Source organism: Chiloscyllium plagiosum, unplaced genomic scaffold (assembly GCF_037043375.1).
Source record: "Chiloscyllium plagiosum isolate Xiang-an unplaced genomic scaffold, Cpla_swu_hap1 HiC_scaffold_34, whole genome shotgun sequence".
Taxonomy (NCBI): Eukaryota; Metazoa; Chordata; class Chondrichthyes; order Orectolobiformes; family Hemiscylliidae; genus Chiloscyllium; species Chiloscyllium plagiosum.
In genome coordinates this window covers 28,681,857-28,704,917 of record NW_028270172.1, presented here as the reverse complement: position 1 = coordinate 28,704,917, position 23,061 = coordinate 28,681,857, and the positions used below count along the sequence as shown (strand labels likewise).

Here is a 23,061-nt window from a genome sequence, read left to right as displayed (position 1 = left end):
ACACCTATTTCTGGAAGGTTACTACATTGTCTCCAGTGAAGACCAGTGCAAAATATCTGCTCAACACATCTGCCATCTCTTTATTTTCCATTGCTAATTCCCTAGACTTATTCTGTACAAAGCCAATCCTTACTTTGTGAACTCTTTTTTGAAATGCGTGAAGGAACATTTCCTATCTGCTTTTATAATTTTGGCTAACTTTCTCCTTTACTCTAATTTTTTCCCTCCTTTTTAATCTTTGAGCAGTGCTTCGATATTTTTATATTCTGTCCAATCTTCTGATCTGGCATATAAGTGATTCAGTTTTTTGTCAACTAATAATGTTCAAGGAACCTATTTTCAGCAGTAACTTCATGTAGTGCAGCATGCCAGCCCAGAGGTTTCATCTGGACTGAAATGACCTGTTTTTAATGCAAACTACAATGGCCCTAAAAAACTGTGGAGGGGCGGCGTGCAATTTCTGTGACTCCAGTCCAATGCCTGGAGGGTGAATTAGATTGCTTGTTCTGCCCTTTCTCTGAAGGATTCAGGAGATCTTCTGCAAGCGTTTTGCTGGATGAGCAGTGGAAATTCCCATGAAATTTCAGACTCGCAAAATAGTATTAGATTAGATTCCCTACAATGTAGAAACAGACTCTTCAGCCCAACAAGTCCACACCAACCTCTGAAGAGTAACCCAACCAGACCCATTCACCTGGCTTGCTCAAGGAAACCAGAGCAAACCCACTCAGACATGGGGAGAATGTGCAAACGCCATGCAGTCACCTGAGGCTGGAATTGAACCCAGGTCCCTGGTGCTGCAAGGCAGCAGTGCTAACCACTGAACCACCATGCTGCCCTAGTGAATTGAATGTTGCCTTTCAAATCCTGACATAAAATCACATGACAGAAAGCCTTAGCTCATGGAGATTGTCAAGTTAAAAATGCCTAATGGTAAAAATAACATGAATGATTTATTTTGATTTTGTTTTCCTTACTTCTTTCATCCAGCTTTATTTTTGCTGGATGCTTGAGTCATGGTTGGTAGTTTTCATACCACCTTAGTACGATTTGACTGGTAGCAGTTATACATACGACTTGTTCATTGGCGAGGTTTCATGAATTTGATGTAAAAGCATGATCTATATTTTAAAATGTGATCCAATGTTACACTTTTATATAATAGAACATGTTGTGTGCAAAACTTTTTATATCTCTTTGGAGGACAAATTAGTTTGAGCTGTGCTGTTTCTGTACAGACTGCAGCAGTTCATGAAGACAGCTCACTGTCATCTTCTCAAAGGCAACTAAGGATGGGTAATAAGTGCTGACCCAGCCAGGGGCACCCATGTCACAAGTGAATAAAAACAAGGAACTGGTGATGTACAAATTAAATTCTCCCCCATTGATTAACTGTTAACTATAAAATCGATGGAAAATTATTACATTGCAAGGTGTATTTATTTTCAGCTTTACTTAATAGTCAATGTGTCTTAACTGTTTGTTAAGATATTTTGGATTCAAAACATTTGAACTCTGTGCTGAATTGTGCTCCTTTAGTGTGCAGGTCTTTTTAGTGTGGATATGCTCTAGTGATTCTTTAAGAACAAAAAATCTCTTTATTTATAACTGATGCATAAACTGTGGACACCTCTTTCAATCAGATGCCAATGCCGATCACATATGTGGAGTTTCTGCTGAAAGGACCAGAAGAAGGCGAGAATCCGTTTCCTTTAGGACTCTCACAGTTGCTAAGGTAGACATGTTAAACATAATAAATCATGTACTGGCAGTTGCCACCAAGATTAGTAGGTCATACATTACAGACTTTGTAGACAGCTTTGGCATTGGAAATTGTACAATGAAATACAAATACACAAGTGTGAGGATTGTATCAAATGTTTATTTGAGCAGAGGAAACCTTTTCAGGTTTCCATTGCTTTGTCACAAGTACAGTAATCACTTGTGTGACATGATGTAACAGTCAATGTTCCCTTGAACCTTTGCTACCTTTGTACAACCGACTTGTCGCACTGGTCAATCTCTTTAAGACTGATATGATGTCATGCAAGTACAAGTCCATATTGTCTTCTAGTTCACGTGTTAGAAATAATCATACGTTTGACTTGGAAAATCTCGATGGGAATAACATGGCTTGTCACGCTTCTTGTTATGAAGACTGCTTTTGACTGGTAGCCTATTACAGATGACTGAGCAGTACACCCATGAATATGGTCCATGGGAACATTTACACATTAGTTACTCACCAAATAGTTACTAGTTCTTTATATATAAAAATATATAAAATCTTGCCTTGAAATGTCATGCTGCCCCTACCATTTCATTTGTTCATAAAAAGAGTAAATTTGAAATATTCTTTTCTTTAAAAAAAATCATAGTATTGACTGTGTGATAAGATGTTGTACTTCCATGTTGTTGATTTGGTGTTCCTTGTAGTGTTGAGCTGCACAAAAGATATGTTGTTCCTGGTGTAAATGGGCATTATGCTTGGATAATGATGTTTCTGGTCTTATTGATTGGTTCTTTTCTGTTTGGTTTTTCCAGCTCAGGTGTTTGTTCAAAATGGATCCTGTTTCTTTTCATTTGCTTATTGGTTTCTGTCACAATTGTACATGACCTTGGGGCTTTGGTTTCAGCAATAAGGTCTGCTGGGTTCCAAGGTTTCCTAATTGAAGCCTGTACATACATATTTTGTCCATTCAACAGCTCATGCAGATCGGGATTTGGCACGTTTGGTAAAATGCTGACCTCCTCTAACCTGTGCTTCGGTGAATTGCTGCCTCACTTGCTCCTGGTCACTTGGAGGGTTGATCTTGCTTGGCAGAGTAGTCCTTTTATTTTTCCATTCATTTTTTTTCCATTCCATTGACTCATAAATATGTCTTTCCATAAAACCATATTCCTGAGAGCAGTGCTATAATGAGGTGATGATGATGATGAGAAACTGATATTATTCAGTAAATTTCTTGAATTTTCCATTTCCAAGTTGGACACCATGATTACTAGCTAATCTCTCTGGTGATCCTCGTTCAGCAAACTAAAGCTCAACAGCTGGTATGACAAGTCAAGCCTTTAATCTTTGGATAAAAGAGAACTTTGGGTAGTAATCTGCAATAATAAGATTCCTTTCTAGATTGTGTGAATAAAGTGGCTTTTACAGTCTGCGGTAGTCTGGGTGATACTTCTAGCTTTCACTTCTTCTTTTTCTGCTGCGTCTTTTTGTTTGTCTGGTCTACATTGTATGAAGATATTACATTTGTGACATCTGTCCAATACCTGGATCGTCTTTCATGTCTTTCCATTTAGCGACAAGCAGGACAGCATAGCTCCCAGCGCTATTTCCCCTCCTGGCTTGACATTCAGAGCAAAAGTTGAATATCTCATACAGTTTTGCTGGTGCTTTCTACAAGATTCTATTTGTAGATCTGTTCTTATGGATGTAAATCACACTCCACCATAAGACGTCCCTCTTGGAGATATGTATGGAACTTCTTACATCCACACATGACTGCCAAATACTCTCTTCTATGATGGCAAATTTGGTCTCAACTGTAGTCAGGGCTTTGGATGCAAAGACAATTAGTTTGTCTTCTTGTAGCAAGGCTCCTTCCAGTTGAGGGTGAAGGCCTTGCATCTGCCAACAACTCTGTGACTGACTTGCAGGGAGTTGAACAGGAGTTGAAACATTTCTCTGCAATGATAATGCACCACCCAGTTCAGGTACTTAGTTGAAAAATAAACTGTCGATGATAATGTCAAAGTCAAATTATGTAGTGAGGAAGAGAATTTTAGGGGCTGTGTACAAGATGGTGGAAAAACCATCAGTTCACTACAGGTTTGGGACTGTCTCTGTTCCTTGCAGTTAAAGAAGAAACACTTTTTGATTCTTAAGAAAACCAGTTTATTTTTCCTTCAGCAGTAGCTGTGACTTTTCGTTAATTAATCAGAGAACAATTAGTGATGTAAACCAATCACTCTGTGCATCCTGTTAACAACTGAAAGTATTCAGAGATAGAAAATTGAAAATTAACATCCTGTTTGGCAAAGAGTCATCTCAGCAAACCCTATGAAAAAGTATCATTGAACTGTTCCGGTCCTTCCCTCACCCACAACAATCTCTGTGGTTTAACGTACTTCGGGGTGGTTGAAATCCCTCTATCCCGGATTTAATTTTATTTCCACCCCCACCCCCCATATTTGTGATAATTCATGAGTACTTTGTCTGCTGATTTTAAAATGTAGATGCATGTACTTTGAAGTTTCATTGTCCAACACTAAGGTTTCTTAAAAAATTATTACAGGATTAGCCGTCAAAAGATGACCAAATGTTACCCGTCAATACTATTGACTCCAAAGGAATTGAGGACTCCTGAGCTTGTATGGAAAACATTTCTCTGCAATGACAGTGCACCACCCATTTCAGGTACTTAGTTGAAAAATAAACTGTGTACCTTGCAGAATGCCAATGCCAAAAACAAATTATGTAGTGAGGAAGAGAATTTTAAATTTTTGTTTGTAATACATTTCTGCGTTGCCTTTGAAAGCTAACTTTATCTGGACACTTTAATTATTAGTTCTGTTGTGCACAGTTAATCAACTTCAAGTCGTAGTTTTTGTTTATTAGCAACTGAAATTAAATATAACAGTGCATTTTTTTTAACAGAAGAGCATGTTTATTATACTAATTTGTGGGGTGTGGGTGTTGCGAGCTGGGTGAGCATTTATTACCCATCTTTGGTTGGCCTTGTGAAGGTGTTGCTGAACTGAATTGTTGAATTGCTGCAGTCCATTTGGTATAGGTACACCCACAGTACTGGTAGAAAGGGAGTTCCAGGATTTTGACCCAGTAACACTGAAGGAATAACAATATGTTTCCATAGTGTTCCCATGTGTCTGCTGCCCTTGTCTTTCTAGATCCTAATGTTTTTGGGATTGGAGGGTGATGTTTGAGGAGGCTTTGGTGAGTCAGGAGATGAGTTCATCACTGCAGGATTCCCTGCCTCAGAGCTGGTCTTGTAGACACAGTACTTATATGGCTCGTCCAATTCAGATTCCGATCAACGGTAACCTTCAGTGTGATTCAGTGATAGCAATGTCTTTGAATGTTAAGAGCTGATGGTTAGATTCTATCTTGTTGGAGATGGTCATTGTCTAGAACTTGTATGGTGTCAGTGTTATTGGAAACTGTCAGTGCAAGCCAGGATATTGTCCAGGTCTTGCTGCATTTGGGCATGGACTGCATCAGTATCTGACGAGTCACGACTCTACTTCGTGCAATCATCAGCGAACATCCCCACTTCTGACCTTCAGGTGGAAGGAAAGTCATTGCTGAAGTAGTTGACGATGGTTGGGCCTAGGACACTAGCCTGAGGAGCTGAAGTTGACCCACATCTTCTTGTGTGCCAGGTGTGACTCAATCCAGTGGAGAGTTTTCTCTTGATGCCTATAGACTCCACTTCTGCCAGCGTTCCTTGATGTTACAGTCTGTCAAATGTGTTCATGATAACAAGGGCAGTCACTCTCACCTCCCCTCTGGAGATGGGCTCTTCCGTCCATATTTGAATCGAGGCTGTAATAAGGTCAGAGATTTTACTGTAAAGCCGCTGTCTCATTCTTGGGTCTGAGAATATGCACTTATAGAAGGAAAGCAAAAAATAAATCCTTTACATATGTTATACCTTTTACAACTTCAGGTCATCCCATCGATTTTAGAGCTAATGAAGCACAGTATTACCTATCATACCGATAACAAATGCAATGTGAAAATATGACTTTCTCAACTTAATATAGCAGACTTGCAAAATCATATTGTTCCTCTCGAAATTTACATTTTAAATAATCATTTCTATTTGCAAGAACGTTGTTCTGAGATCATATAAGTCACAAGGTGCTGATTTTAAAAGGGCTATTGCTCAATATCAGATCAACAATTGGGCACATTTACTGAGCTAACTTGAATGCGATGATTTGAGCATTGGGGCCTTAAGGACAATTTGGCTGGAATAAAACATAAAACATGCTCCTGGAACGTATCGCAAACGGCTCAGTAAAAACTATAAATTAAAAATATCGCTTAATTTGTGTGCCCAACATATTCTGAAGGATTATAGCGTTCCTTCTCAAGGAATTGAATACTTCTGGCTAGATTCTAAGTCACGAGCATCATCATTTGTGTCTGACATATGCATTCCGAAGAGTTCCAAAGTGGAGAACTTGCCGACCTTCCTTCAGATACCTTCCCTATCTTGATGACATTTCATAGGTGCATAATTCATTAATAAATTAATTCTGAAAATGTAGAAGGACTGAGTAACTGTCAGTCAGTTCTACCTCCTTATTGTGTTTTTTCGTGAGTCCAAAATCATGAAGAAGATCATTGGTATTCTACAGTGATTTAGTTAAGGCTGAAGCTAAGGTTCTAAATCCAAAGAAGACAAATGATATGATTATGAGGGGCAATTTAGCTAAATCAGATTGGGAAAGTAGATCAAGATGAATGACAGTTGACAAGCAATGGAAAGCGATTAAATAATTCATAATCCACTGTTTTAAAGCATTCATTAAATAAATAAAATCCCATGAGAGAAGTGGCTAACAATTTGATAAGCCTTAGATGAAAGCAGAACATTTATGACATTTACAAAAGGAGGACTAAACCTGAGGCTTGGGAGGATTTCAAGACTCAAAAAAGATTAGATTAGGTTAGATTAGAGAAGATTAGATTACTTACAGTGTGGAAACAGGCCCTTCGGCCCAACAAGTCCACACCGCCCCGCCAAAGCGCAACCCACCCATACCCCTACATTTACCCCTTACCTAAAGAATGAGCAAGATAATGGTCAAGAGAGAAAAAATAGTATACAAGAGTAAAGTAGTTCAAGATACAAAAGCAGGCTTTGAAAACTTCTACAGATATGCCAGAAGAAATAGATTGGTGCAAGTAATCATGGCTCCCTTGGAGGCAGAGACTGGAGAAATTATAGTAGAGGATAAAGAAATAGCAGAAACAAACACCTTACTTTTGACTCCATAGTAAGAAGACAAAAATATCCAAGGTTTGAAGGATAAAGGGTGTAGTCAAACTGAGGAACTCAAAAAACTAATGTTGATAAAGAGAAGGATCAAACTTAAAGTCAACAAATTCCTTGGTCCTAACAGTCTATACCCTTAGGTTTCAAAAGAGGTAGCTATAGATATAGTGGATGTATTATTTTTATAGAATGGATAGTTTTGTTGGACCAGGGGAATGGAGGTAGAGCTGTTGTGTTGAGCTGTGGTGTCCCTGTCCAGGCAGGTCAGAGCATGACAGTCCTTGGAAGGAAGGGTGGGTCATGGCAGTCCTCAGAAAGATTGTAAAGGTCAGGGGGGAAGGAGCTGGATGACACAGTGAAGGTCAATCGTGGCAAAGCTAACACAATAGAACAGAAATGCTCAGCAGGTCTGGCAGCTACAATGGAGAGAAACAAGGTTAATGTTTTGAGTCCAAATATGGCTCTTCTTCAGAATACTTCATCATGCATAAAGGAGTTCAAGAGTGACTTGATCAAAAGGATTGATGACTTTGTGAGATTCTCCACAGCCACAGAACCAGAAAGCCCGTTGAATTTGGCTGGATTTTCCCAAGTGAAAGGACACTTGGTTCCACGATGTGCAGATGGCCTGTGACCACTGAAAACAAATCCAAGGTTGTATTTGCTTCCAAGGGAGCTCACAGGACTTGTACATTCCCAGTCACTCTCAGTGCCACAAGACATTGTGCCCCTGTACAATTATGGGGTTGGCTCCTAGGTACCCTCAGAAAACCTGGTTTGTGACACTCACAAAGTCCAGCAGAGGAGAGGAACAGTATCTCTCATGTGTCTAGAAGGGCAACAGTAAGTAAATGATTGGATTGCGGAATGTTGTGTTCTGTTGTGTGGATTGTTGACTGCTGACCTCACCACAAGTGGAGCACTGCAAAACATGCCACAGAAATTCTCACCATTCATTGTGATGTCTTCTGCACTACACGATCTCAGGGGCAAAGCAGCATGAAACTGCCAGCAAAGAGATGGAGGAGCTGCATACACCATCAAATGAGGATGAAGAAGAAAAAAATCAGAAGCTCCTGAGGTGATTCAGAGTGTGGCTCCAACAGCAGATGCCAAGGACAAACACAACTTCTACTGAGCGCTCTGCTAGATCAGCAACCCCATGGTGGTTGCCAACCTCTCCATGAAAGAAGACACCCATTCACATGCTGGAAACATGGCCGATTTTGTGGCTTGAGTGGATCTCTCCATTGTCCATGTGAGGATGTGTAAGGCCTTTGGCATCTCTGCCAGATGCTGTCCTTCCTGTCTCCGGCAGGTTTCTTGCAGCTCTTCCCACTTTCCCATTAACAGTGTGTGTTTGGTTTCCAAAAGTCTGGGACCTTGGTCAAATCTAATTGCAACCATGTTCCCATTGAGGTGAAAGTCTCTGTGCTGATGAGGGTACCGGACAATGATATAATGGTAGATAAGGAAGGGTCAGGTGGAATGTGACGTGGAGAGCTGTGACATTATCCATTTTCAAAGAAAGTACTGAAGCAGGTTTTTTTAAATGTCGAGAGTCTCGGAAAGATTTGAGTTTATAGGAATCTGGGTAAACCTGTACGCAAATTACAGAAGGCTAACATTTAGGTGTAGAAAGCAAATGGAAAAGCAAATGGTATGTTAGCCTTACATAGAGAATCAGTGTAAAGAAATCTTCTCTGTGAAAACATTATTTTCATTTGAACACATTGGAAGGGAGAACAGTACTAATTCTAATTTCTTTTTACTTAGATCAATGTCGTAGAACATCACAAGTGCTTAGGTAAAAATTCTTTTGATGTCTTTGAAGTTCTATATTGGTCAACAGTTTTTGAATTTCTTGTTCTTGTTTTACGAAACTAAAACTTTTCTTAAAGTAATTTGATCCACAATGTTCTGCTTCTGGAGAATCCCCAGGTATAACTTCAATCTTCAGGAGTCAACTTTGACTGATTTCTTGTGGATTTTGTGTTGCACAACTCTACAGAATCTGCTGGAGACTCTATCTCAGAGAGTAATGGAGATTGGCTAGAGATGGCTTCTGATCTCTTGTGAGACCAACATCGAGGGCCGAAGGACCTGTACTGCACTGTAACATTCTCTGTTCTATGTTCTATGTTTCAGGCGTTGGAGCCTGTGTAGCCCATTTTCACTATGACCAGTTTTATAAAGGTTTAGCCCTATAACTTTTAAATCCGCTCTATGACCCATATTTCATTGGATGCCTGGGCCTCTTCAGCCCAGCATTGCTAAAATACAAATTGCAAGAACCACAGTATTCAACTCAATCTCTTAATTTGCATATAATAAATGACGTTCCCATATTTGGACAGACATTTAATAAGGCTGATACTGGTCATGATAGGATGCATGGGATTCATTGGTTGCTGCAATCATTATTAGTTATGTTCTAATCAGTCAGGATCCATGGGAAGGAAGCCAATGATAGTAGATGAAAGGAAACAAGCACTTACAACATGAGACTGCAGGAAGCTTCCCAACATCTCGTGGGTAATTAATTGGATCAGGAATTGTAACTATATGGGACAAGTTTGATGGACTTTCCAAAATAATAAAAAAACAGAAGAACTGTGGATACTGGAAAAACTCCGCAGGTCTGGCAGCATCTGTGGAGAGAAATCAGAGTTAACGTTTCGGGTCCAGTGACCCTTCCTTAAAACTTTGCTGTCTGATATTCCCTTCTATTGCTTCTCTCCATGCTGCTCCTCTGGCAACATCATAATCTGCAAACACAGATGTTGCTTCTACATTTGTACTGACAATACCCAATCTTCTTTCACTTGACTCTGTTGGAATGGATCATAAAAGGATTCAAGCTCACTTTATTAAACAAGTGAGCTTGAAAGCTGAATGACTGGCTGTTCCTCTAACCATGTTTGTAATCAAATCAAATAAATAAATATGAAGAGCTCACAGTTCATGGAAATGTTAATATGATAAAGGGACAATTTTAGGAAATCATGCTCATAGTAAGAGACTTTCTGACCAGAGCACATATCAGGAAATCATGTGTGCCTTCTATAATTTTTCACTTACTAAAATAAGCAGATGGAAAAGCAGAATAAAGCGTTTCTGAAATTTGGAGAGAGAAACAGTTAACGTTTTGATCTGTCATGACTCTGGAATGAGAGTCACACCAGACTCGAAATGTTCACTGTTTCTCTCTCCACAGATGCTGCCAGACCTGCTGAGTTTCTCCAGCATTCAGTTTGTTTGCTGAGCAGTGAGGGTATGTGATGGAACACACATCTCTAAAATCAGCCCTTAGATGGGTAGAGTTACTGAAATGTGTGCTGTCCAAGAATATTAGCAAGCAGGAGAAGTGAACTGTTTGGGATATCTTGATCAGATGGGCCAACGGGCTGAGAAGTGACAGATGGAGTTTAATTTTGATAAATGCGAGGTGCTGCATTTTGGGAAAGCAAATCGTAGCAGGAATTATACACTTAATGTAAGGTCCTAGGGAGTGTTGCTGAACAAAGAGACCTTGAAGTGCAGGTTCATAACTCCTTGAAAGTAGAGTCGGATAGTGAGGAAGGCATTTGGTATGCTTTCCTTTATTGGTCAGAGTATTGAGTACAGGAGTTGGGAGGTCATGTTGCGACTGTACAGGACATTGGTTAGGCCACTTTTGGAATATTGCATGCAACTCTGGTCTCCTTCCTATTGGAAAGATGTTGTGAAACTTGAAAGGGATCAGAAAAGATTGACAAGGCTGTTGCCAGGTTTGGAGGATTTGAGCTACAGGGAGAGGTTTAATAGGCTGGGGCTGTTTCCCTGGAGCGTCAGAGGCTGAGGGGTGACTTGTAGAGGTTTACAAAATCGTGAGGGGCATGGATAGGATAAACAGACAAAGTCTTTTCCCTGGGGTGGGGGAGTCCAGAACTAGAGAGAATAGGTTTAGGGTGAGAGGGGAAAGATATAAAAGAGACCTAAGTGGCAACTTTTTTATTCAGAGGGTTGTACGTGTACGGAATGAGCTGCCAGAGGAAGTGATGGAGCCTGGTATAATTGCAACATTTAAAATGCATCTAGATGGGTATATGAATAGGAAGGGTTTGGAGGGTTATGGGCTGAGTGCTGACAGGTGGGACTAGATTGGGTTGGGATATCTGGTTGGCCTGGACGAGTTGGACCAAAGGGTCTGTTTCCATGCTGTACATCTTTATAACTCTATCAGGTAAATTATCAATCTGTGTGTTTTGCCATCTTCCTAGCGCAACAGCGGCCTCATTGAAATCAGATTTAACTGAAACTGAAGCTGCAGTGTTTGAACTTCCACCGTGGTTAGCGCTCATTGAAGCTAAGAACAGTAAGTAGAATCATTTCAAAAGTACTGTTGAATCTAAACATATTAGCCCTGAAAATGATTGGATTGCTATCAGATTACACCACTATCATAGGGGAGGCAATGGGATAGTGCTATTAGTTAATCCAGACACCCAGGTAATGTTCTGTGGACCCAGGTTTGAATCCCACAATGGTATAATTTGAACTCACTAAGATCTGGAAATAAGAATCCATTGATGACCGTGAATCCATTGTCGATTGTTGGAAAAGCCCATCTGGTTCACTAATGTCCCTTAGGGAAGGAAACAGCCATCCTTAACCTTGTCTGGCCTACATATGACTCCAGACCCACAGCAATGTGGTTAACTATTAACTGCCCTGTGGACAATTAGGGATAGGAATAAATGCTGGCTTGGCCAGCGATGTCCTCATCCAGTGAAAGGATTTTTTGAAAATGTCCTCAGTACCCAACTGGTGTTGCAAGTTGCAGTTGGAGGGCATCACATTAGTATAGGTCCAATGGGCACCCATACCACCATAGATGCATTACTGGTGCCTGTCTGTCTGCACTGCGATTACCTCCAGCCCCCAGCCACCATTGGGTGGGAATTTCCAGCCTCACTCCATGGATATTAAGCAATTCTTCCATTAGAGCTTATTTAAGGAAAATGTTCAAACCTTAAAAACAAATACTAAGTGTTCCTTTTTTTCATATTCTGGCTGTTAACCTTGCAATGAACCCCCCACCCCCTCTCCACCCCGCACATTGGGGCTCACATTTGTATTTCTGAAGGACAGTGTGCCTCATCTCATTTTTGCATCCAGCTTTTAGACTTGCACTGAATCTCTTTCAGGCTTTTGTAGGCAGAACCTATGGCATGGGAGTCCCAAATCCACAACTTGCGTTGTTGAGCAATGGGTGTAGAATACATCCCTTACGATGCCTACTGATATCCCAGCTAATTTGTGGGACCCAGCATAACTAGGCCCTGATCATTTTCAGAGTTGTCTTTGCCAACCTCCCAACCGTGTCTGTCAGCTAAAACTCAGACAGGTTACCAAAGAAATTTGGCTCCTTTTGCAACTGAATCTGTAGTACATTCCTGATTGAGAAACGTGAAGAATAGGGTGAATAAGTTACTTTCCCACAAACTTCTGTGTTTCAAAATAAACAGTCTTCCTTGTAGAGTGCAAGAACACTGATGTGAAATTCCCTAGGCCTTCTCCTATTCTATGTAGATTACTTCAGCGACACCTCTGAAGAATTTCACACCCTCTCACTTGCCCTGAAATCTTAGTCTAGTTATCTGGAATAGATCAGTTTTCTCTAATTTTATTTAGACTCCAAGGCTAATATTAGGGAACAACAAAAAACTGCTAAACCTTATTTGTAAAGTTTACCAAAGACATAAACATGGAAATTAGGAACAGATGTAGACAACTAGGCTCCTTTAAGCTTGCTCCACCATTCAGTTAAAATATGTTTGTTCTTATTATTCCACTTTGCCACCTATCCCGGTAACCTTTCACCCCTTGCTTATCAAGAATCTGAAGCAGGACTTATCCCCGAAACGTTGATTCTCCTGCTCCTTGGATGCTGCTTGAACTGCTGCGCTTTTTCAGCCCTTATCAAGAATCTATCAAAGTTTAGAGAGAGAGACAGTTTCAAAGATTAATGAGCTTCTGCAAGAAAAATACTCCTCATTTCTGTCATAAATGGGTGACCCCAGATTTTTAAACAGTGACCCCTAGTTTAAGATGGAGCATTCTTTTCTTTCCACATTCACCCTATCAAGACTCCTCAGGATTTTATGTTTCAATCAAGCTTCTTACTATTCTAAACTCAAGTGGATACAAGCCTAGCCTGTCCAAACCTGCCTCATAAGACAATCTGTCCAGTCCAGGTATGAGTCTAGTAAACCTTCTCTGAACTGTTTCTAATATGCTCACATGCTTCCTTAAATATGGAGACCAATTTTGAACGCAGTACTCTGGGTGTTATCATACCCATGTCCTGAATAAAGAAAGTGTAACCTCCTTATTTTTATATTCAATTTTATGCATAATGAAAGTGATTTTCAATTATCTTTACTAATTACCTACATACTAATCTTTCCCAATTTATGCATGAGGATACCCAGATCCCTCTGGAATTCAGAACTCTGCAATCTTTCACCATTTATTGTTGATGCCTGTTTGAATCTGGCAGTTGCTGGTTGCAGCTGTACAGAGAGAAGAGTCAATTCGCATAACTTCACAAGTTACTTTTATTAACATATTCAACAATGTACATATTTCTTATATGTTTTATTATAAAGTGAAGCTTCTCTCACAAACTGAACTAGAACCTATTTATACACTCATTAAAGTCTTCTGACACTCCCTGAGTAGTCACACGATACAAAACCTAATACCTGATCCAGGATACGGTTAACCTGGGCTGATGCTGGCCAGATGCTGCTCTCTGTCTCTCTTGAAGTCACCACATACTTGACGTAGGGTCTGCTTCTGTGATGGGTGGTCTCTGGAGTTTTTGTTGCCTGCACGCCCTGGGTCGTCTTTTATCTTGTTCCTTTGTCTCTCTCAAGGCATGGTGTCTTTTTTTCTGTTGGCTCAGGCTCATCCACTTATTGTACGTCTTTACCTTATTAGCTCTGGACTAGGGACCCAGGTAGCTTTACCTCATTCTCCTCGTCCAAATAAGGCTTCTGCATTACCTCACCTTTCTTACTTTTATTTGCAGAATGTAGTTATTACCATGCAGTACCTGGACTGTGCTCATTCTCAGTTCACAAGCTGCTTTCCCTTGTGTGTCAGCAGTCTTTTTCACACTGAGCATTCCCAGCCACTGTCAGCAACTGGTCCCTCTGTATCTCTGCAGCCTCATGGGGCTAACATCTCATTTTCAGGAGTATGTCACTGATTGGTACCCCTTTCTCTCTGTGCGCAGCAGCCTGGCTAACATCTCCACCCTCTTGATCCAAAGATACTTAGAGTCATGGATATTAGATTACTTACAGTGTGGAAACAGGCTCTTTGGCCCAACAAGTCCACACCGAACCGCCGAAGTGCACCCACCCAGACCCATTCCCCTACATTTACCCCTTCACCTAACACTACGGGCAATTTAGCATGGCCAATTCACCTAACCTGCACATTTATTTTTGGACTGTGGGAGGAAACCGGAGCACCCGGAGGAAACCCACGCAGACATGGGGAGAACGTGCAAACTCCACACAGTCAGTTGCCTGAGGCGGGAATTGAACCCGGGTCTCTGGCGCTGTGAGGTAGCAGGGAAACAAATCCTTCAGTCCAACTCATCCATGTTGACCAGATATCCTGAATTAATCTAGTTCCATTTGACAGCCCTTATTTCTCTAAACCCTTCCTATTTATCTTTGGATCGTTTTCTGTCTTTTTCTGTGGACCACTCCCAGGATTGTCAGTGTTTCCTAATGGGTGTAGCACATCTACAGTGTTATATCATTATAATAGAATATGTATAAAAATGTACATGTATATATAATACATAAAAACATGCATATAGAAAAAATAGTGTATATCAAAAACATGTATCTATCTTAATTGACACATTGGTTCCATGACGTTCCTTCTATTTCATTATCTCCTCTACGTCAAATCTTCGCACAATTTCATTTTTCCATCTTCTAAGGTGACATATATTGAGTATGACGGTTACTAATGTACATAGAATCACTACATGTGACAGATTTCTGACCCACGGATGTATTTGAACATTGGTTCTCCAATTCCAAAACCTACCCCACAACCTTGGGTCCCGCAGCAATTCCTTTGCTTTCTCCGCTTGACTTCTAATTATTTTAGTGTGTTTAGTCCGTTGATGGAGTATCTCTTTTGCTCCTCCCACTGTACATGTCCAATCTGCAGTCCAGTGCAGAATGGGTGGTAATTCAATGGCAACGTACCTCCGACCTCTTGGTCTGTATCAATTGGAAGTTTCCTTATCACCATCTTGGTTACTGGCTGAGGCAGAACTTGCTCACTGATAACCAGATCAGAAGTTACATTGTTAAAGGCTACGTTATGTCCTTCAGAGGGCATTGTCTCTAAGCTTTGGTGCAGTTCATAGCTGCTGTGGCTATGTAATATGTTTGCTCCACAAGGACATATTGTAGAAAAGACTGGTTGTTAACAAGCAGAATGGATCATGAACAGTTTTCATAGATACTGAAACCACAATCTGTAAATCTGTCTCGTAATCTCTTCAAAACAGGACTCGTGATCCCCCTCCTTGGTGGCATTTGGACAAATCCACCCCTTTTTCAGCAATATCCATTACAATAGCATGAGATGGTGTTGGACGGAATTGGGGGGGCGGGGGGGGGGGGGGGGGGGTGTTGGATGATTTTGGGGGGTGGAGCAGGTGGGTGGGCGGTGTTGGACGGGGTTCGGGGGTGGGGGGGGAGGGATGTTGGACAGGGTTGGAGGCCGGGGGTGGTGGTGGGGGGGAGCGGTGTTGGACGGGGTTGGGGGGTGGGGGTGGTGTTGGATGATTCTGGTGGGGTGGGGCAGGCGGGGGGGGCGGTGTTGGATGGGGTTGGGGGGGCGGGGTTGGACAATTTTGGGGGGTGGGGGCAGGCAGGGGCGGTGTTGGATGGGGTTGGGGGCCGGGGGTGTTCGGCCAGGTTTTGGGGGCGGGCAGTGGGGGCAGTGTTGGGGGTGGGGTCTTGTGCACTGTGTGCTGGTGCAGTCACCTGAACGGGGAGCAGACTTTAAAAACTCCTGAGGAAAGGCATTTAATCGATTAACCGAATAATCAATTATCCAAATGAAATACTGCCCGCCCATCACGTTCGGATAATTGAGGTTCCCCTGTACAGCACATAATTTGGCCTAACGGGCCTTCTCAGAAGTATTGGCTATGTGATCAATTATCAAATTCTTTGTATCCTATAAAGGCTTTAGAAATTTAACTGTGGCCAGGGTCATCTGTGACGCATCCTGGCCTATTTGGTTGGTCTGTGACATTGGTACAGTTCCAGTGAACCATAATTTTACTTCGACCATCATTTTCTGATGACTGCTAAATGAATGGACCCATAAATTGACTAGTGATTTGCCCTTTTGGGATTACTACCAATGTCACCTCCAGAATTCTGTTACATGAAAATTGTACTCCTGTTCCTTCCGGTACACTCAATGTCATTCCCACGCATGCCAACCTCTCCACTCCTCCGTAATACAAACTGAAGTCCTCTTATGTCCTTTGTTAGTTTGGGTTACCTTGCACTGTGGAGTAGAGGTGTTTCTGGTCACGGGATTGTCTTCCAGTGTTGACGTTGCTCAAGGCACGTTCGCCCATTGTGGTAGCTCCGAAGCCTGTTCAACTGCAGTCTAAAACATGGTCAATCCAATAGCAACAAAATCCCCTTATTCTAGTGTAGTAACATATAAGTGTAGTTTCTGCTCTTATTTACTGTCTTATTCCCATATTATTTTAAGTCCAGGTTCTCCATAAACCAAGCCAAATCGTCCATCCACTGTTCCCATTTTGTTCCGGATTCTGGCCATCTGTTTCGTCTAACCCGTTTGCTTTCTCTGTGCTTTTTCTTTTTTTGTCGTTGCTTTTGTTGGTTATCCTCTGTTCGTGGACAGCCAATATCAGGCTGTCTTTTAGTTATCTCTTTGGGCATCTGCAGTTGGTCCTGCTCTTGATTCCCCTGACCTTGGGAACTCAGAGCAACCTTAGCATTGAGTATCACATGCCAATGGTGGTTGCCCTGTTTCTCTCCTACTAGCTTTAACTGATGGATGTGATACCAGCCACTCTTATCTGGTGCTCTCAATACCTGTATGCAGATAGGCTAGCTCTATCTACTAGCTCTTAGGGACTTGCGAACTTTGGACTGGTGTATTCTGATCGTTACGCTTTGTCCGATTTCAACTCTATCGGGCTGGCTTTTGTGTTGGAATATGCCTTCCTTTGCTATTTCTTCTTCCCCTGTTGGTGAGCTGCTACATAATTTATCTCCTTCACCAACTGTTGTGCCCATTTTTCTGATATAATGCTGTCTACCTCAGGCTCAGACAAGTCCAAACCTACCAAACTCCTCCATTTCTCTCATGTCCCTTCTTGTCATGAGATTATTAGAGGTGTAGCCTGTGGAAGAAGCAACAGTATTCCTAATTATCATCAGCACATAGGACAGAACAATCTGCTAGGTTGTCTTGTGCTGCTGTCATGGTTTTCAGTGTCTGATTCATCCTTTCCACAGTTCCACCAGACTGTGGTCTATAAGATATGTGGAATCTCTGTCTGATCCCAAAATGGGTCATTACATCTTGCATTACTTAGGTCGTGAAATGTGTTCCCTGGTCTGACTCTATGCCCCGGGTTTTACTGCAACGAGTGAATATCCGTTCCAACAAAATATTTGCAGTATCCCTGGCTGGGTTTGCTGTGGTCGGAAAAGCTTCCACCCGACCTGTGGTCGGAAAAGCTTCCACTATACCAAAATGTACTGGTATCCTCCTGGTGTGTGGGAGTAGGGGTCCTACGTAGTCTATTTGTAGTCCAAGGCCATTCTACTGGTCTAATATGTCAGAGGGCCCTTTCTTAATGCTGCTATTGGGGTCATGCTGCGCACAGATCAAACAGTTCTTAGCATTGTGTTCCACGTCACCTTTCATTCCAGGCCACCAGCACATTTCCTTTATCTTATCCATGGTATTCTCCACCCCTGACCCTTAAGCCTTCGTACCAGTGGATTAATTCATTTCATTCTCCCTCAGACACCACAAATTTTCCTTCAAATAAAACCACTCTGTCCTGAACATAAATCCCCTTGTGTGCTTTATATGTGTCTGAATCTGCTCCTATTAATATTTTTCAGTTCTCCGTCTTTCTTTTGTTCCTCTTCTGAATCCATCACCTCGACTTGTTTCTCTTTCCAGCCCCCGATTTCCTCAATTGGTGGCCGCCATTCCTGCCCTCATACAGCGCCTTATTTGGCTCGCTCATCAGCCTTCCTGTTTCCTTCGGGAGACCAGTTTTGAATGAGCTTTTATCTTCGTGACCCCATATCCTTTCCCCTGTGCTTCTTCAAACAGGTATCAAAACAGTGGAGCTGATGAAAGGGGCTTTCCATCCGCTGAAACAAAACCTCTCTCCTTCCATTGGGCCAATATTCTGTGAGGGCTATTACAGACATACATGCTGTCAGAGTATATACCTGAAAGTGTTCTGGGTGACCAACCACATATGTGATGTCTGCTAACTCTGTTGCCTGCGTGCTCATGCTTCTGGGTAACTTCAGAGCCATGCTACATCTTTCCTGTCTGTTCTCATCCTCCATGTATATCCCACACCCCATTTTTCTTTTTCCTTCCTGTACTGCTGAGGGACCATCCACAAAAATTCAAAGTGGGGTTCTTCCTTTCTCTTTTTCTTTGCCTCCCTGCTTTCAGGCTCCATCTTACTCCCTCCCATTTGCTTTGATACAAATTAACCCTTGGGACTATTTGCTTTCGTCAATTGACATTCGTGTTTTTCTCCCTGATGTACTAAGTTGTCTGTTAACATGGTGGTGGCGTTTACTCCTTTTACAGTGATATCCCTTTCCTGTAGCAACAGTGTCCACGTAGTGATTCTATACTGACTAACTGAACCCTGCTGTTTTGGTTCTGTTCGCCGAGCTGGAAGTTTTTGTTGCAAACGTTTCGTCCCCTGTCTAGGTGACATCCTCAGTGCTTGGGAGCCTCCTGTGAAGCGCTTCTGTGGTGTTTCCTCCGGCATTTATAGTGGCCTGTCCCTGCCGCTTCCGGTTGTCAGTTTCAGCTGTCCGCTGTAGTGGCCGGTATATTGGGTCCATGTCTATGTGTTTGTTGATGGAGTTTGTGGATGAGTGCCAAGCTTCTAGGAATTCCCTGGCTGTTCTTTGTTTCGCTTGCCCTATAATGGTAGTGTTGTCCCAGTCAAATTCATGTTGCTTGTCGTCTGCGTGTGTGGCTACTAGGGATAGCTGGTCGTGTCGTTTCGTGGCTAGTTGATGTTCGTGGATGCGGATCGTTAGCTGTCTTCCTGTTTGTCCTATATAGTGTTTTGTGCAGTCCTTGCATGGGATTTTGTACACTACGTTAGTTTTGCTCATGCTGGGTATCGGGTCCTTCGTTTTGGTGAGTTGTTGTCTGAGAGTGGCTGTTGGTTTGTGTGCTGTTATAAGCTATGAAAGCAACCACCCCAATACACACAAACGAAGTTGCATCAAGACACTATTCAAAAGGGCCACAACACACCAGAACTGCAAAAAGAGGAAGAGGAACACCTATACAAGGTATTCGCCAAAAAACGGATATCCTCGCAATTTCATCAACAGATGCCTAAGGGAGAGACAACAGAACGAGGACATGCCGCAACCCAAAGGACTAGCCACACTACCATACATCAAGAACATCTCTGAAATGACAGCCAGACTACTGCGACCCCTAGGACTCATAACAGCACACAAACCAACAGCCACTCTCAGACAACAACTCACCAGAACGAAGGACCCGATACCCAGCATGAGCAAAACTAATGTAGTGTACAAAATCCCATGCAAGGACTGCACAAAACACTATATAGGACAAACAGGAAGACAGCTAACGATCCGCATCCACGAGCATCAACTAGCCACGAAACGACACGACCAGCTATCCCTAGTAGCCACACACGCAGACGACAAGCAACATGAATTTGACTGGGACAACACTACCATTATAGGGCAAGCAAAACAAAGAACAGCCAGGGAATTCCTAGAAGCATGGCACTCATCCACAAACTCCATCAACAAACACATAGACCTGGACCCAATATACCGGCCACTACAGCGGACAGCTGAAACTGACAACCGGAAGGGGCAGGGACAGGCCACTATAAATGCCGGAGGAAACACCACAGAAGCGCTTCACAGGAGGCTCCCAAGCACTGAGGATGTCACCTAGACAGGGGACGAAACGTTTGCAACAAAAACTTCCAGCTCGGCGAACAGAACCACAGCAACGAGCACCCGAGCTACAAATCTTCTCACAAACTTTGAATAACTGAACCCTGTTTAATCCTACCATCTAGTAGTAGCTGTCTGGGGGTGTGTTCTGTTAATATTGTAAGTGGCTTCAGCCCGACTATCTAAGTAAAATGTTGCACTGCCCAGAAGGTTGCTAGCAGTTACCAGTGAGAGCATGCAGCAGGCATATGCTATTAGTATTAATTTCCTGTGCATTTTCTGTAACAGAAATGTCAAGAGGATGGTGTCTGTGGTGGCTACCTCCAATGAAAATGGTTCAGTTGGATTTGGGGTCTTCATTGTGATTGCTTTGGAGCTGCTATGACCTGTGTATGTTCTGTTTTCCACCCTGAGGCTGCATTCCTTTTTAATAACTCCATCAACGGGGCCACTTTTGTAGTGAATCCATCGACGTGGTCCCTGCACTATCCCACCAAGCCCAGGAGGACTGTAACCCTTTGACGTCCTGCGGGACAGGGAGTCTGCAGACTGCCTCTACCCTTTGTTTGTCAATGTCTCTTTTTCCCAGTGACAGAATCATTCCCAGGTAAGTAACTTCCTGCTTCATCATCTGCGTTTTCTCAGACCCAACTTGTACAACAGCTGCAGCAACTCAATGAGCAGCTGACAATGCTCCTCTTTAGTTTCAGTTTGTAGAAGCAGGTCATCTACATGCTGCACCAGACGTTCAGGTTTTGACAACCCTTTTAACCCTTCTCTTAGACTTTGGTGAAATATGGACTGGGAATTTTGAAATCCCTGTGGTAGAGCAGTCCATGTATATTGCTGGCCTCAGAAAGTCAACACAAATTTATGTTGGCATTCTCTCTCAAGTGGGATTGACTAAAACTCATTATTTATGTCAAAACCATGAACCTCTGCGTACCATCATTTTGCTCAACTACTGCCTCTGGGCTAGTTGCTACGGTGGGAGCTGTTAATGAGGTGGCCTTTTTCAATGCCCAGTGGTCGGCCGTTATTCCCCAGCTAACATCCAGTTTCTTCACTGGCCAAACAGGCGAATTGTTAGTGGAAGCTACTGGTCTCAGTATCCCTTGTTGCAGCAGACTCTGTATTACCTTCCCTACCTCTTCTTCTGCTTGCACTGCTTCTGTGGCTTGGGGTCTGGACCCTGTATACCCACACTCCCGGCCATTCTCCCACAGTCATGTTTATGTTGGGCAAATACTGGTGAGTGCTGTACAATGATTCATTGCACTCCAGAGTCATCACTCATCACTCATCTTCCCTGATTTTACCTACAGTACCCCGACTATGCATATCCTGTCCTTCTCCACCAACTAATGGGAACATAACAGAGTCCTGCTTTGGTCATATAGAATATGTTCTTGTTTCTAGGTAATTTAGTAAGGATCAATGAATATTTTAATATTATGTCTCCCACACTCACATCCATTGGTATGTTCAAATGTCCCACATGTGAATGTCCCATAAATCTACTTAAAATGATTTTATTTTGTTTACTTTGACTTTTCCAATCTGCATCATTGATCTGGGTAAGTATTGGCGGTGATTTGGATTCCCTGCTGTCCCAAAAGAACATAACAGGGCGGTCTCCAACCCTACCATTCACTAAGGGTCTCCCTGCTTTATCCCACCGCTCATCACATACCCATAACGGAGAGGTCTGCAACCGTCTTTGCAGTTCAGAGTGCATCCCCGAAGACGGTGGTATCTCCGTCACATCACGTTGGGGGTTTGGTCTATTCGGGCCCACCATGGCTAGGCTCTGGCACCCCCTTCAACCTTGGCCTGCATTCTCACGTCTCAAATTCGGGCATTCTCTCGCGAAATGTCCCTCTTGGCACAATTGTAGTACTTGTACACCCCGCTTTGAGTTCTCCCTGTTCCTGAGACATTTCCTCTGCCTCTACTTCTACCCACTGTCAGGTTGGAGGCTCTGAGCATACCCCTCCACTCTTCATTTCTCCAGGTTGCTGTCGATGTATGATGGGCATCATCCTTCGCCCAGAGGCCCTGGGTAATTTTTTTGTTTCCTTTTCCCATGCCCTTCCTGATCATCCAGGCCTCAGTACGTGCATTTTGGCAGTTAGATCAAACTGTTCTAATGCCCTCTTGACTCCTTAGCGCTATGTGATAACATCATTCTCAGCCATGGGTTACCAGCCTCTTCCTCAAGATTGTTCCTGTCCAAGGCTGTACCATATACCCACTGAAACACCATGCAAAGGCATTCTGCAAATGCTGTGGGGTGCTCACCTTTCCTTTGATAGCATTTTGTTAGCGCCTACACTGGGTCCCCTCTGTTAATGCTCATGACAGTCAACACCTGCTCTTTTAAAGCCTCATTTGTGCCTCTTCCAACTTCCTGCTCTTGAGGTAAGGCAGAATATGTATGTGGGTGTCGGCCCATAACCATTAATTTCATTTCCCCTGCATGATCTAAACCATGTATTTCTTTCTGTTGATTGAGCGCTTGGAATAGCTCCCGAGGATCATCCCCACATACGTATGTCCCAATGTCTTTGGCAATATCCCTCAACTGCTGTACTACACCTGAGGTGGAATACATCACTCTCATTACTTCTTCACCATCCTCCCCTTGACTTGTTCTGATGGTTATGAAGGGGGCCACTGGGGTCGATGGGGTCTTTGATCTTAGGTCATAGACTGGCGGACGATCCTCT

At 42.6% G+C, this 23,061-nt stretch overlaps 1 protein-coding gene across 4 annotated transcripts in view; it reads left to right on the top strand.

Annotated features, from left to right (window-relative positions):
• LOC122564417 (uncharacterized) overlaps positions 1 to 23,061 on the top strand; it is an 84,549-nt gene that overhangs the window by 40,258 nt on the left and 21,230 nt on the right. For all 4 annotated transcript variants that reach the window (XM_087978447.1, XM_043719253.2, XM_087978449.1 and 1 more), the window contains 4 exons: positions 1,644 to 1,735; positions 4,302 to 4,423; positions 8,808 to 8,838; positions 11,294 to 11,388. In XM_087978447.1, the coding sequence (XP_087834573.1) occupies positions 1,644 to 1,735; positions 4,302 to 4,423; positions 8,808 to 8,838; positions 11,294 to 11,388 (340 nt within the window). The remainder of the gene's footprint in view (positions 1 to 1,643; positions 1,736 to 4,301; positions 4,424 to 8,807; positions 8,839 to 11,293; positions 11,389 to 23,061) is intronic.